This window comes from Amblyomma americanum, chromosome 1 (assembly GCF_052857255.1).
Source record: "Amblyomma americanum isolate KBUSLIRL-KWMA chromosome 1, ASM5285725v1, whole genome shotgun sequence".
Lineage (NCBI taxonomy): Eukaryota > Metazoa > Arthropoda > Arachnida > Ixodida > Ixodidae > Amblyomma > Amblyomma americanum.
Window position 1 is genome coordinate 31,994,277 of NC_135497.1, and position 16,311 is coordinate 32,010,587.

Genomic DNA, 16,311 nt, shown 5'->3' on the forward strand with positions numbered 1-16,311 from the left:
AGGATCAGTCAATCCAGTTTTTAGACTTGAAGTTGTTTTTTAGTCACTCTGAATATGTCCTGGGGCTTCCAACCCAGGTCTAGAAAAGCCTTGTTGCCCTTTGATTCTTCCCACTCTAAGGCGATAAAAAGGGGTATAGCCTCTTCATGCCTGCGATTAGCGCTTTTAAAGTCATGTGTACATAACCTGCACTCTAGTTTTGCCTGCCAGGTGGAGCGGATAGAAAATGCAGGCTTTCCGAACCCACTGTTACGAGCAGTTGCTGATTCCCTTGTCAATAAGCTGCAGAACTATCTACTTGCATAAGATTTCACACCACATTAAGAAAATTTCAGGCACATATGGGACTGACAGTTTTTTCAGTGCCATGTAAACTTTCGAAACTGCGTGCAATGGTGGGGGAGGGGAACTTGAAACTAGGCAAGAGTGCAAAGAAGCTCTTAGAAAAGAATAAGAGTGTAGAATTCACAACAGGCGTTAGTTTAAGAGAGCATGCGTGTTCCTTAGAGGAGGCTGGCGGCTCAAATCTGCCAGTTCACTGTCGCAGTTGTGAAGGTTGTTACCCTTATTTGAGCCGCACACAGATGATAAGAAGGAGGAAGGGTCAACTTGAAAGAGATTTGAGAGGGAGTGGCCATTTTACGTTCACAACCTGACAAATATGTTAGTTCTCCTTCGCTAGCTGTCTCGCAAAAAGAACTGCGTTTTCTTGCAGTCCGAGTTTTGTTGCATAATGGCATATCTATGTTCATTCTGTGGCATCACTTTCACGAGCGTTTGTTTTCTGTGTTTCTGAACCTGGATTGTTATCATTATCAGGAGCGTTCCATTTTAGTTTTGGTGTCATTATGCTGTTTTCCAATAAAATTTCAGTTGTAACACCCTGTGTTGTCTTCTCCCTCTGTCCTGCGTCTGTTGTGGTTTTTTAGTCATAAGGCCGAAAGGCACGGTTTGAATAAAACTTACACTATGACGAAAAAGATGAAACAACGAAGCTGGCAGTGGCACGGACGGAGCGCTTGCGCTAGGCCAGCTCTCATTAAACCATCTCATTGCCATCGCTCATCTCGCCTCATTCTTCAGCTGGTCGCCACGTAACAATATGTGGTCCAATAAACGGTCCACTTGTGGTGTCTTCACGTTATTTGGCATTTAATGTTTTTTATTGATGTATTGTGATTCACAGGTGAAGCAAAAAGCATTGCACACTGCATTGATTTGCATGACTGGATTCTTACTTTTATTTACGTATACTGTATTTACAGGTTCAGCCCTGAAAGTAATGAGACAAGTCGCAGCTTGCGCATGCACTGAATTGGGAAACCGGTTTTGGGGGAAGGAGGGGAACCTTCGGCTTCACAATGCAACGGCTCAGTTGGCTTCGATCAGGCAAAGCGACTGGAGATGTTTCAGCGTGCACCCGTTTCGTCACTGCGCCGCGGAAACCACGGAGCGAACTCTGGAACAGCGAAACGCTCTGAAGGTTTGTATTAAATTGAGAACGTCGCCTACCGAGACATTCGACATGATCAAGACAGCATGTGGGAATGATACAATTTCCAGATCGTGAGTGTTACAATGGCACAAAGCATTTGCAAGCGGCCGTGAAGACCACGACGAGCAAGGGTCCGGGCGCCCGTCAACGACGGTTACGGTTGGTAATGTTGATTGTGTCGTCCTGAACGTTTTCACGGCCGCTTGCAAATGCTTTGTGCCGTCGGAACACTCACGATCTGGACATTGTATCATTACCACATGCTGTCTTAATCATGTCGAATGTCTCGGTAGGTGACTTTCTCAGTTTAATGCAAAGCTTCAGAGCATTTCGCTGTTCCACAGTTCGCTCCATGGTTTCTATGATTCAGTGTTGAAACAGGGGCACACGCTAAAAAATCTCCAGTCGCTTTGCTTACTCGAAGCCAACTGAGCCCGTTGCATTGTGAAGCTGAAGGTTCCCCCTCCTTCCTTCAAAACCAGTTTCCCAATCTAGTGCACGCGCGCCAAGCTGCGACTTGTTTCATTACTTTCAGGACAGACCTTGTATTTACATTACTGTGGAGAGACAATCAAATGGGGTGGATAGTGCCCCTGGCTATAGGTATGGCTTTAATGACAGCAAAAAATATTCATCGCTGCCTGCTGCCGTATGGGCACTTAAGGCGTTCCTTACAACATCAAGCCGGGCATTTACTGCATCCAGCTCGTTTCTACGCGTCTTAGGCCTCTGGGGCACATTTGCCTCTGAGGACGTTGAGGCACAAGTCCTATTCTGTTCATGTGAAGCAGTGGGTTGCGGATGGCCGGTGGACTCTTGGTCGGTGGATACGTGGTCAGGGTCCACAAAAGTTTCCTCAAAGGACGGTGCTGGTGAATGTGGCCGCGGGCTTGCCTCTTCCTCTTCAAGGACAACCTCAGGCTCTATACTGCTGTGTCCTCTGCAGGAAACGCCATACATAAACAGTGTTTACATAGTTAACATAGCAATTCGCTTATTGAGTTTGGCGGCAGCCCTGTGAAAACCACGCCTTGCCGAGAGCATGCGAATTACACCCGCCTGTCTACAAACTTACCATTCATGTATGTGAATTAAATCAAATAACCCGTAAAACAACGCACACATTTATATTAGATGAAGAATGCACCAAGCAAAAATGTTTGCAAAACATCAATTTCTCATTTTTGTATACTTCAAGGTGAACACAAGCAAGTAAAATCTAATCTGTGCAAAGTGTGTGGTTGTAGATATTGCAGTGCTACTTACTGCCGCATATCCATTTGGTCTTTGAGGAAACGCATTCTTTCTAGGTATATCCAGGCCTTGCTCTTGGGCACTGCCCCTGCTTAGCTTCTTGTGCAGTTCAGGATATCTCTGAGTTTTCTGCGGTACGTGTCTTTTAGGTTTCTCCACCGGCCTTGCACAACGTCCACAGTTACTGAAAAAAAATGTTAAAATTAGTTAAGGAAAACAATTAACAAAAAAACTTAAATGAATTCCAGCGTGTGGCACAAAGCGTACAGCATGTTCCCTGAGTTAGCTCTGACGAACAAAGCATGGACCGGACTGCACGCTCCAGTAACAGTGAACATGCACTAAGCGGTTCGCGAATGGAATCGGTGATGAGTTTTTCGACGTTTGGCAGCAGAGAAATATCAGCACCTCAAAACGACCCAGAATAATTGTGATAATTTAAGTTATTTTAGTGCGCATTGACATTTTACAGCACGCGGATATTTTTCCACTTCACCACCATTGGAATTTGTGGCAGAGACTGGAGCATTAATCATGCAGTCAGAGGTGAAATAAGTCATGATTGTGCCGTACCGAAACAAGTACTGGCGTGGCCCCCCGCCATGAACAAAGAAAGTTCAGATTTAGGCAAAAAAAATTAATAAGAAAAAAACAAGCCTCTTCCGCACGTGAACAAAGGCCGTCAGATTTTTGTTTTCCCTTCACGATAGTCTAATTTTACTTTTTTTCTCCCGGAATGCAAGTGCAAAGCCAACATGGGTGCGCAGAGGGTAAACAAAGGAGGAGAAAAAGTTTGCATGACTCGAGCCGGGCACAGTATTTAGAGAGCACGTGCTGCTGAGCGAGTCGGTCGCACATTCAAATGGAATTGTTTTGCCTATACGCGCTTTCTCTCTTAATAACGAGTGCAGTATATTGTGCTTTAGTGATGTGTTTATTTCCTCGCAAAACGGAACGATGCAGAACGTGCGGCTGAAAAACGCCGAGAATCCACGTGTGCAGCTACTCACATGCGCCTGCCGTATACTGTCATATAAGAAAAATCACAATCGCTCGCGGTTAGAGCTTCGGCACTGCAATCCACACCCGTTTGCAAAAACAGAAACAGAAGACAAAAAAAAAATTGTACGTACCTGTGGGGTCGATCTGTCGAAGGGCATCGCGAATCTCCTCCCGTATACCGGTCTGGTCGGAATTTTTCCTGTATTCGTTAGAACACACATTCCATAAGATCGGTCGCTTGGCAACTTCGTCGATAAGCAGTTCATTTGACGCAGCGCGGAATGCCATATCGACTAGTAGCCCCTGCCTGCGCTCGAAAAACCACAACACCGACTGTGCGGCCACGTGCGTACAGCGCTCCAAAACACCGTTTGCATTTGGGGCTTCGCCGCTTCCGGTACTGAACTTCCGGCGGCGGTGGCACGGGACCACAAGTTAAGATGCTCCCCTTTGGTCAGTCGCAGAGCGAACAAACCAACGCGGCGACTGAATTCCAACCGGGTGGAACTCGATCGCAAGCCGTCTGCGAATAGACCGACGGCCCTCCCCGGTCGCAGACCGACGGAATTCGCAGTGTCGCATGCGAAAATCGCATGCATGTGAAACGGGCCTTACACGATTTTGTATGACTAATAAGCAGCATAACAGTAACTCTGGCAAGGCACTTCGGCCTTTCTATGTCATGCCACTATTCCTTTTGACGAAACGTACCTTTTGGATGTGAACATAACCAATGACACGCGAGGTAGCAGCACGTATTTCAAGGGGAAAAAAGTACAGTCACTCGAACGTACAAATTAACGTGGTGGTCACGCGGATTGCGTTCTTTGTATCCGAAGTTAGTAATACGCGGACTTCCGCTATTGCAGCAAAAACACACAGACAGGAGTGGCCTTCATTTCATTAAAAAGTCAGTTGTTATTGTTTGAATTCCGTTTTCAACGATTAGTGCACACTGCTCAATCGGTCTACGCAATGGTGACGCAGCCTGTATGCTTCCTGCACGTGGCAGAATTGAAGACGGCGGCGAAGGCTACGTGACTGGATGAGCGAGCAGGCATACCTTGTGACAGGTACTCTCATCTTTCATATTGCTGTCATTGGTTGATGATTGGGCGTGTGCAGAAGTTTCGCTTCCAACACTGCCCCTGTCACGCTATTACCTCACATGTTCTACTTTAAACGCTTCGCCCAACCGGCGCGCGTGCACACACACGGACGCACGCACGCGCACACACGCGCACACGCACACCCACACGCACCAACTGACCTTTAGCCTGTATGGGCATGCTTAGTCGGCGTTAAACTTAAATTTAAGAGTCGCATCTTGATATTTTTTGGAGGTCGACATTTCTTTGGAGGAGATAACGGGCGCTATGAGACGCTGAGAAGGCCGTAAGAAGGTGCATACTCACAAGATGTGGTACCATCCTCCGAAGTTTCTCGACGAGCTCCGCGGCGGCGAGATGTCTTGGCTCCCTGGCGTTTCGTTGGCCGCGAGTTGCCTTGGTCTACACCAGGCACTGGTTCGATGGTGGCAGCTGGATGAGTCGAAGGCCCCATGCCGCCGAGTCCAGTCATAGCCGCCGGCTCGTTTTCTTTGCTTCGCGCAAAGCTTGCGTGGCTCCCCTTCTCAGAGTCCTGCATAAAAGCAGAAAGCACATTCTGAAGCTGGAGCAGGAGCTGTGACAACGCGAGTGCATGAAACGAAGGCATCTGAAAGCGTCTTGGTTTCAGACGTCGCACTTGTAGCAGTGTGGTCTCACGGATAAAGAGCGCTCACCAGCTACGTCAACCGCGAGCCATCAATGTGGACGCACTAGCGCACTAGCTCAAGGAATGTTAGCATTATTAGCGTATACGCAGATATAATGCAACTGTCAAAGGTACCGCTGGATAAAAGAAACATGGAAGAAATCAGCGGCCGTCTACTTTGATTTGTTCACATATTCATAAAAGGTACTGATGAGCTAATACACTAGAATTCGTCAAAATACGATTCGTTACTTTAAACCCTGTTTAGTAATGTGTCGTTCGACCGAGACAGCCCTTACGACGATGAAAAGCCAATAAATTCTTTATCGCTTAATACTGATTTTTTAAAAGCATTCCAACCCGTCAATCCTATTATTCTTACAAAGTTACAGAACTACTGCGTCCGTGGAGCAGAGCTACTGGAATGATATCTAGCTCGGCCATAGAATACAGTACGTCGATATCGGTGTCGCTAGACCTCCTGGACAAGTCGTTGCCACCAATATGCCGAAAATAAGCATTCTAGGCCCATTTTTATTCCCAGTCTATGTCACGGATAAAGTGTACTGCGTACAAGATGCGTAGTTTGTTCCATACGCTCTTGGCAGGTACTTTTCTAATGAGAACGTGTAAACTGTAAATGTCCCGAAGCCACAAATGTGCTATGAGGGAGGCCGTAGTGGGGAGCTCTACCTGGGGTTGACATCGATCGCTTTGCACACTGATGTTTCTTCAATTTAGCCTCCATAAAAATGCGGCAGTGGTGACCAGGATGGAACCTCCGAGCGACTTTAGGATAAGAAACCTAAACCGTTGAGCCACCTCTGTGGACCGAGAGAGGTTTTACAGGGTGCATCAAAAACTCTCAAGCAAAAGAGTCCACTTTCAAGCAGTATGCCGTTGGGTTTAAGACAACTACTAAACACTCAAAGTTTTCAGAGAAGAATTAACCTGTGTCATGGGAACTTCTGACGGGTGGTGTATATCCTTACAAAACGGGCCCGCTGCAGTAGTCTCCCTTATACTATGCTGAATTCGATTTTTAAAAAAATTAGCGATCACTGCAGCTACCCGCATTGGAAGAATGCGAAAGCATTGCCTCCTCCTCGACACTGGTCGCCTATAAGATTTGGCGCCATGGTTGTTTTCTCGTTCACTTGATTGATTTGTTATCAATTAATTCTGATTACACCGTCATTTCATCCCGCCAAACCTTTCGAGTTTTCAAATTTTCCGTCACGCTTCGTTCCCGCCCTATATACCCGTCCAGTCCATTTACCGGTCCATTGCCTTTTGCTTCTAAATAATTACCTATATTACATATCGGCGGACGCCTGAATTTTAATCTACCTGCATGTTAGAACCTGTACGGGAAAAGGCTGTTAGAATTTAACGGCGCTCTTATTTGGAATACCTTGCCACTAAACATAAAGCAAGCCCCAAATTTTACTCCTGCTTTAAAGAGGTTCTTTTTCTCAGAAATATTGCGAATAAGTGACTTCATATTCATTTTTGTTTAAACTATGCATTTTATGTGTTATTGTGTTGTGGATTGTATTTCTTGTTTCATTTGTTCGCGTGCTGCATTTATTTTGTATCCTATGTTGATTATAGACCCGTTACTAGCCAGTGGCTATGGGTCCATCAATGTTAGTTTGCATTTCGCAAGATATGCAATAAATAATGAATGAATGAATTGTCCCTAATTTGTCATTTTTTCCTATCTTCGGGTTACGTATCTCACTTATCACTGGTCACGTGATTGCCCATTTCGAGCCTTCAAACTTTTCACCACGCTTTGGCTCCGCTTACTTCCTGCGTTTTCAAATTTCGCGGACCTCTTGCTCCTGCCCGCCCACTTTTTGGACATTTTTGACTCTAATAATGAACTCTCATCCGATTTGAATTTTTTTTCGGGCCGCAGGGCAGTGCGCGCATGCGCACACTCGTGAGCGAACTTTGGTGAGCCTCTGTGCATTCCTAGAACACACGGGCTTGACGTCCCGTCTGTTTTCCGTCAGGTAGTTACACGCAGTGACCGAACGCTCCGCGAGTACTACCTTGAACAATTAATAACTGGACGCCCCACTCCAGTTGTAACCAACACAGTGCTGTGCGCGTGTGTGATTTAATTCCTCTAAAATGAACTAATCACGCGCACAACCTGGACACATTTCTTATTGTGTAAATAGTTTGTACATATTACTTCTCCCCCTATCCTCTATTCCTGTCCCCTCACCTCTTTCATTTCATTTCTCCATTCTGCCTGCTATCCTTTATTTCCGCTGCCCCAGCTCAGGTGCTTCAGTATCGATGGCAGATGCCGGGGCTAGCAAAAATGTTTTCCTTCCTTTTTACTATTATTTTTAATAAAACCACTACCACCACCATCCTCACATCATCTTTTAATTACAACCATTCGTTTGATGCTGCCATTTCTGAGATCCCCTCAACTGAAAAAAAAAAAATTGGTTTTTGGGGAAAGGAAATGGCACAGCATCTTTCTCACATATCGTCGACACCTGAACCGCGCCTGACAACGTCCACCTCACCTGTGTAAAGTGGGGACGTGCACAGACACAGAGGCCTGAGTACCTCGAATTATTTCGTTAGAATAAACGTTTAACGCGGGAGCGTTGAGAGCCCCGTGTCGCAGAAAGGCCGGTGTCATCGTCGGCGTCGGCGGCGTTGGCCGTGAACGAAAAATATAAAGCAAAAATAAATAAAACCGAGTAAGAAATTTGTCGAGGTAGGGGATCGAGCCAGGGCCTCCGGAGTACGAGACGAGCAGGCTAACCACTCCGCCACGCCAGCTCTTTTCTTTTTGCCTTCATTGCCTCTTTCGACAGTTTACAACAGATCACAAACATGTTCTGCGCTACATTCTCAAACATCAAGAGCGGACATGCGTTTCACTCACGCGACAAAATCAAAACTGTTTCAAAGAACACAACTCTCCCATCAACTCGATAACTTCATCTCCAAAGCATATCTCCGTGTACACTTCACGCCGCTTAAATATGTTTTCTTTGAAGTAATCTAGGACAGACCGCGCATCTTTATCGCAGTGTCGTACAGCCATCCTGCTTTGCCAAATGCTGCCCAGGCCAAGAAGTAATATTACATCGTATTTATAAAGATCCGGCTCAACGTTCAGGAATCGTATTCCATACGGCGTCAAGGGTCAGTCTTTCTTTATTGTACGCTGGAGTACGTCCCAAAAGAGCAGCGCATCCCAGCAATCAATAAAGACGTGTTCTATTGACTCTGGTTTGTGACATAACAAGCAGTCAGCACCCCATGGTAAAAACAATCTCTTCTCCTAAATCCATGTTTTAACAGGCAAAGTCCCAGTGTGCAACTTGCAGAAAAACGTCTTCACACCCGCTGGCACCACCATTTTCCTTACTCTTTTTAAAACATTTCCTCCTTGGCCTCCATCTATACAGAGATCGATATATTGGCTCTGGGAAGAAGGAGTCAAACAAATATTTGAGCAATTTCTTACGCGTGACATTTGAAAGGTATTCCAAACTGAACCGAGCATTTAGAAACCGAAAAACAAAGACCACTTCTTTCAGAAATCTACTTGCACTGTATCGCATCCTGTCTACAGTAGTAATAACATAGTTTTGCAAAGCCGAAGAAAACCTCACTTGAATAAAAGTCCGTAGGAAAGGGTTGCGTTGATCTCGAAGAACAAATCTTGACGCCACCTGCCTCAGGTACGAATGTGGCAAAGAAAGGGCCCCCTTTTCTCAAACGCCGACTTATCAATAGCGGAATTGGAATACGCTATTGATGAGCTTTACTTGGGGAAATCGCCAGGTCCTGATGGGATAACAGCGGAATTTTATAAGGCGTTATAACGCGAAACTGCTCTCCATTTACAACACATTTATTAGTCATTTAGATGGTTTTTTACCACCGTCGTTTTCAAGTGCGCATACAGTACTTATACCGAAAACTGACAATTCAGTTAAACTTATGAAGTTACCAGTTATCGGCCGATAACGCTTAGTAATCAACATAAAATTTTTATGAAAGTATTAGCCAAACGTTTACAGTCGGTTATGGACATCTTGGTTGGCCCCCACCAGACGTGTGTAATTCAAGGGCGGACCATCTTCACGAATGTTCATATCACTCGAAGTATACTGGAATGCTGTGACGCTCACTTTAGGCGAGCTGCAATGTTGCATATTGATTTAGAGAAGGCCTTTGACCGTGTATGTCATGACATTCATTTTAAAATCCTCGAACATGTCTGTTTTGGGGAAGTAATTTTAAAACTGGTTAAAATGGTTTATAGAAACTGTACCACGAATCAGGTTGTTAACCGAGAGCTCACAGACAGAATTTTCTTGAGAGCATCTGTGCGGCAAGGCTGCCCATTGTCACCACTAGTTTTCGCTGTGTACCTATAGCCACTTTGCCAGAATGTAATAAACAACCGCTCTATTCGTTGTTTTGAACTAGAAGCACTTGAAATTAAAGTCTTGGCTTATGCCGATGATGTGGCAATTTTTTTGCAGCGATCCCAGCAGCATTGAACATGCGATGTCGGTTTTTCGCATTTTTTGCGATGTAATCAATAGCGTTGTTAATCTGAACAAATATGCGGGCCTTTTGCATGGGAACTGGACATCAGCGCCTTTGTTTCACGCGAGTGTAAAATGGTCACACGTCCCTTCGAAATACCTGGGTGTTCCTCTTGACAAGTATCGAGATAACGATGACTTTTGGAAGGAGAAAATTCAAGAACTGTCTACGTGTACACAGATATAGTCCGGAAAGGAGCTGTCTATATTAGCGCGCGCAAACATATGTAGTGCATACCTGGTTTCGAAATTGTGCTATTTGTTGCAGGTCCTTTCGTGCTCTCGACCTAAAATTCAAAAACTTCATCGTGTTTTCGCCGTTTTTGTTTGGCAGTCCTCATGGGAGAGGACTAAAGGTGATAATTTATTTCTGCCACGCCAGGTCAATGGTTTGGAATGAACAAAGGCGCGTACAGTGAATACGGTGTTGTCTTAGAAGGGCGTTTTAGAGACGTACAGTGGTGTATATTAGTAAATATGAGCATGTACATAGCAGAAGCCACAGTTACGCGAGCAGCAAAATACGTTTCCGCTACTTTTCCTCTCCGCTTGGCGCGCACGTAGCGCCATCAGGCGGTGCCCCAATAAAATCACTTCCTCCTCCTCCTCGCAATGTACACCACTGCCCCAACAGATAGCGCGCGACGGCGGCGCCTCTCGCTCCCCTCGTTAAGGCGCAGTGAGGCCGTGCGGGGACGCAGGAATCACGCGGTGACCAGCGAACAACGTAGCGCAGATCCGGATCGATGGATGGAAGGACGGAAGGGAGGAGCGTCACCTTTGAAACGGGGTGATGGGAGTTGCCACCATGCTCCTTTATTTTTTCTTTATTTTTGTTTAACTGTGTTGTATGTTATTAAAATTAGGAATTTAAATACGCCTCCCTGCACTTTTAACTTTGTCACTTCTCTGTTTTTGCGGAACGAATCTTCCAATCGCTCTTTGCTAATTTCCACCGCAGATTTATTTACATGACTATTGTTATCTCTAAACCCTAGGGCCTCAGGAAGCGTGAGTGTGCCTGCATCGACATTGGGATGTATACCATCACATTTTAGTAAGAGGTGTTCTATTGTTTCTACAGATTTGCTACACAGCGCATGTGTCATCTTCTTCGTTAAATTTCTTTTTGTAGCTGCGCGTTCTAAGACATCTAGGGTAAACGAAGGGCAGATATACACGGAAAAGCACGAACAGTCCCTTATAGCAAGTCTCTCATAGCAAGAGGGTGAAGAGATGTCGGGGTAATGAAAAATAAGGCATTGTGAGGGTACAACAGGTATTAAGTACTGAGAGGTATATGGAAAAGAATAATGGTGCCGGGGCTTACTTTATGGAATGCGGTTCGGTGCTTAAGGGAAGAAGTTCAGTCGGGATTAGAAGTAAATCAGACATTGTTGGAATAGCACTAGGTGCCCACGGGAAAACCACAAACAAGGCAGTACAGGGGGATATGGGCTGGGCATCGTTCGGAGCACGGGAAGCTTAGAGTAAAATACTATACGAAGAACGCCTGAGGAAATTTGGCGATAATAGGTGGGTAGCTAAGGTATTTAAATACCTACACTGAAAGATCGTTGACTCACACTGGCGGAAAAAAAACTGGGAAGCCTCTAACCAGTAAGTATGCCTGACACGAGGACGGAGAAAGAAAGAGCATTATAAGGCAGGTTAAAAACGCGGAAGGTAAAAATTGGATAGATTCAATGTAAAACCATAGTGTAGGACTATGGTTTTACATTGCCGTACTCTTTGAAGCCAGGTCAGTATCGATGGCAGATGCCGGGGCTAGCAAAAATCTTGCTTTCTTTTTATTGTTATTTTAATAAAACCACTTACTGCTACTACCTTTCCTTTGCCGGCAGCGGAGGCTCAGTAATTAGGGCGCTCCGCGATTGATCCGGAGTTCCCCGATTCAAACACGACCGCGGCGGCTGCGTTTCGGTGGAGGCAAAACGCTAAGGCACCCCTGTGGTGTGCGATGTCAGTGCACGTTAAAGATCGAGTTGGTTTTTGGCTAAAGGAAATGGCGCAGTATATGTCTCACATATCGGCGGATACCTGAACCGCGCCGTAAGGGAAGGGATAGAGGAGGGAGTGAAAGAAGAAAGGAAGCAAGAGGTGCCGTAGAGGAGGACTCCAGAAGAATTTCGACCACCTGTGGATCTTCAACGTGCACTGAAATCGCACAGCACATGAGCGCCTTAGCGCTTCGCCTCCATAGAAATGCAGCCGCCGCGGTCGGGTTCGATATGTACGTTTAAGATTCCTATGTGGTCGAAATTATTCCGGAGCCCTCCCCTACGGCACCTCTTCCTTCCTTTCTTCTTCCTTTCTTTCTTCTTTCACTCCTTCTTTTATTCCTTTCCTTACGTCGCGGTTCAGGTGTCCGCCGATATATGAGACAGATACTGCGCCATTTCCTTTCCACCAAAACCAATACAACCATGAGCGCAGTTCTCGTAACGTGTCAACGGAAGCTACGTCCACCGTGAAAAATAGAATGCCATCCTACACGACTATTGACAGAAAACCACTGAAATCCAGAGCCACTTAGATCCTGCAGTGGTTCACGAGCAAAGAAACCGAGCTACTCACAGTACGGCTCGCCAACGTAGGAGGCTCGTCAGGCGCTTTCTGGCTGGCTGTCCCGACCTCGTGTGAGCTCTTCTCTTGACCGGTCGCTCTGGTCACCATTTGAGCAGAAGCCAGGTCTGAGATCTCAGGGACAGCGGCAGCGGGGCTAGGCGACTCCAAAGAGGATAAGTCCAAGTCACATGAGGTGATTCCGGTCCTCCTTCGACATGTGATGTTCCTCCCAATCAGTCTCAGGAAATCTGGTGAAATGCGGGGAGGTTGGGAAGGGTGCGAAACAGGGTAACGTGTTACTTATTTTTGGTAGTGGCAGGGCCGGATTAAGAAAAATGGGGGCCCTGGGCTAATTCGCATGCAGACCCCCTCTCCCTATACTGACCCCCCCCCCCTCTGTCGCCTGCTACGCTCCTGGAAATATGCCATGTTTTATTTTAATTCCACCAAATTAAAAAGAACGAAGTGCGATCAACGGAATTATTATTATTGCTATTATTATAAGGAAAGCAACAAAACTTGCTTGAAACGCGTGCTGTTGTAAACACCAACACATATGTTCACTTTGTGATTAATCAGAATGCAGTCTAGTTTTGTCATTTTCTTGAAGAGAGTGCGCTTCGTTCCTAGTGTCACCGTTTTCTTCCTCGTTCTTTGATATAGCTTCAAGGCAACAGAAGACTAGATTGAATTATTTTAGAATGGCCTTACATGATTCAGCGTGTCTTGACCACCTGGTCTCAGAGAGACTTTTCAAAACAAGCTGCTGGCCAGTTCCGCCCATGCTGTCCAAAAGATACCTCCGTCGCTTAGGTGAGGCAGCAAAGAACACATACAGTCTCTGAATTACAGTGAAAAATTTGACTGCCTCAAGGCAACTCAACGCTACAATCGCCAAGTTCAGTGAATGACCAGCACACGGGACGTAGACTGCCAATTCGTTGAGGTGTTTGATTTTAGCTTGCAGTCCTTTGTATTTTCCCGACATATTACTCGCATTATCATAAGCTTGGCCCCTATAGTCATCAAGTGAGATGCCATTGGTCGTCAAGAGGGACATCACGGTATCGAAAAGATACAGGCTGGTATGCGATTAGATTGGAACAAATCCAAGAATGCGTTTGTACACTTTCGCATTTAAATAGTATCGTAAAACAACTGACAGCTGATCAACGTGAGCGAGGTCCGGAGTCGAATCAACAATTAAAGAGAAGTATTTTGCGCGTTTCACTTCGTCAAAGAGACGTTCCTTGACAGCCTTTGCCATATGCTACATAAATTCATCACAAATGGTTTTTGACAGATATGATGGGTGACTATTTACTTTGTTCCCGTAGCGTTTGAGGTGTTCCTCTAGTAAGCTGTCTCCGTGACAAGATTCTTAAGCAGCTCCTTGTCAATTGTGCTGCTCGAGTTAGAGAGGGCGAGCCATGCTGCCATGCAGCTCCGGTGCTCGACGCTATTTTCATGAGCACAAACCTTTTCTTCTGCTCTTTTCCAATAAGAAAAGCCATGCGTGATGAAAGCACTGGGGTTGCTTGAAATCGAAAATAGTTTGCACATGAAACAGTAAACGGAACCTTTGGACTCCGAGTACATTAACCATTGTCGCTCGTATGCCTCCCCATTTACAGCCTTTCGCACGAAAAGATGAGGCGACATATAGCGTGTGAGTTTTGTATTGCCTTTCGGGAGACGGAAAATTTTCTTCCCGATTTTGAAAATACAATGGCCCTTTCTCAAGGCAAACTCCGAAAGCTATCAGTAATAACATCCGTCCACTTAGCAGGGTCACTTAGCAGAATCTCGCAACGTACGTCTTGCTGCGGGGGTGTCTGTACTACTCTGTTGCCGCAATGAGAAGCCGTCTTACTCGTCCTTTCGAGGCACGCTTTGTGGGTGGGAACTTGATTATTTGAATTCAAAGTAACAGGAAACAAGCGAGTCGGTTCTTGGAGTGTTGTTTCCTGGCGTTCGCCAGTAGAAGGAGGTTCATCGGGGAGGTTTGGCACCGGTTGTTCAGCAGTAGCAGAAATCAGACGTGGCGGACCGGACACCTGGAGCTCTGTGTCAGGGTTCCGGCAGAGAAGCATAGACGTTGCTGACTCAAGAACAGGACAGGGCTCGGTTAGTGTCGGTCGCCCAGAAACATGGACGACAGAGGTTGGCACCGTTTTCACAAGATCCAGACAACCAAGATGAGTCAAACCTTGCTTATTGCAAGGAAACCGTGGTGATGGAGATGGCAAGTCCTCCACAGGAGCAGATTCGGCACTATTTGGAGTTTGACACGGACTCTGGGTAGAGCGATCGTACTGCTCCGCGGAAGCTGCATTCAGTTGGTACTTTGTCATCTGTGGTAGCTTCTTTTCACGCTCTTCTCTTTCTAACTTCGCCTTTAATTTAGACGCACCACTTTGATGCTTGCGACCGAGCATTTTCCCATGAATGGATTATAATTGTTCACCGCAACGGGCACTTCGTCAGTCCGACGCGACCGCAGGTGTCCAACGGTGGCCGTCCCGATGACTGGCGCACGCGGCCTGGATGGTCCGTGGCTGGCCGAGAGTAATGCGTCCCCCAGGAGCTCCTCAGCGGGCTGGCTTATGCAAGCTTAACCGGCGGCTCGGGGCTGAATCGCAGCCCGCGATCAACTTCCTTTAATAGACGCGCGCCGCGTCTGTCTGTTACTAGCGCCAAAGCAGGCGTTCACATACGCATAGAGTTCCTTGTACAAATTCCCCCTTCTCCGTACAAACTCACCACTTCTCCCGTTCCGGTCTCGTCTTCCTATTGGCTATGAGCAATCGTCTGCTCTTGGAGGTTCTCAAAATTTCTTTCGCCCCTTCGACGCCGCGCGCGACAACGAAGGGGAGAGGGCGACTCCTAGCGCGGGCGAAGTTAAGCGCTTTCCGTCGCCTCTGAGTCATCTTTTTCTACTTCTTTCTGGGAAGTTCGGTGGCCAGTCTGACCTACTTTTTTCTGTCGAGCGCGCGCGAGGGTGCGCAGCCACTAGGCGGGAATGGGCCCTGGAGACAGGCATTTGTGTCCAGCTCTCCAACTTCCCCCTTCACTCTTCCACAACCCTAGCCCGAACAGTGAACATTCCATGCCCCACGGCACATGGATAAAACCACGTGTGACGTCTTCTTTCCTTCCGTGCCAAGACTATGCCATCAGACTCATCATCTGCTATCGGACTCATCCTACCCCGCCCTAATTACCATCACGGCAAAGAAAAGTCGAATGGGAGACACTGTTGGGTTCTGCAGCACATCCTTTCTATGAGAAGGACTGCGGCGGAACTATTTGAGAGGTGGAGGGTGGCGTGGTGGTGACGAGGGGCAAGGGAGATTTAGGTCCTCGTCCCACATTACATATTTTAGGTGTTTCCCTCTTGCCCCTCTCCTCCAGACAGCACTGGACAGACGGACTGACAGGAAACCACGAAAACACTTCTAAGCAAACGCACCTCGATTCGTAAGAAAGAGCGCCCCGCCGGGGTGGCGGAGGATCCCTGTTTTTGCAGCTCGACAAGCTCTCCCAAATGATCAGGCTAAACGCATGCTGTTACATGAGGCAGGGTCCCCGTCTGCTCATTCTGGTTTTCTCGAT

The 16,311-nt window shown here is 46.6% G+C and overlaps 2 protein-coding genes across 3 annotated transcripts in view; one reads left to right on the forward strand and one right to left on the reverse strand.

Moving 5' to 3' along the window:
- The window catches only part of LOC144125662 (atrial natriuretic peptide-converting enzyme-like), a 996,499-nt gene that overhangs the window by 313,192 nt on the left and 666,996 nt on the right, over positions 1 to 16,311 (forward strand). The window lies entirely within an intron of this gene.
- LOC144131991 (uncharacterized) overlaps positions 1 to 16,311 on the reverse strand; it is a 38,114-nt gene that overhangs the window by 7,961 nt on the left and 13,842 nt on the right. For both annotated transcript variants that reach the window (XM_077664473.1, XM_077664472.1), the window contains 2 exons: positions 12,706 to 12,944; positions 5,167 to 5,392 (listed from right to left, as the gene is read on the reverse strand). In XM_077664473.1, the coding sequence (XP_077520599.1) occupies positions 5,167 to 5,392; positions 12,706 to 12,944 (465 nt within the window). The remainder of the gene's footprint in view (positions 1 to 5,166; positions 5,393 to 12,705; positions 12,945 to 16,311) is intronic.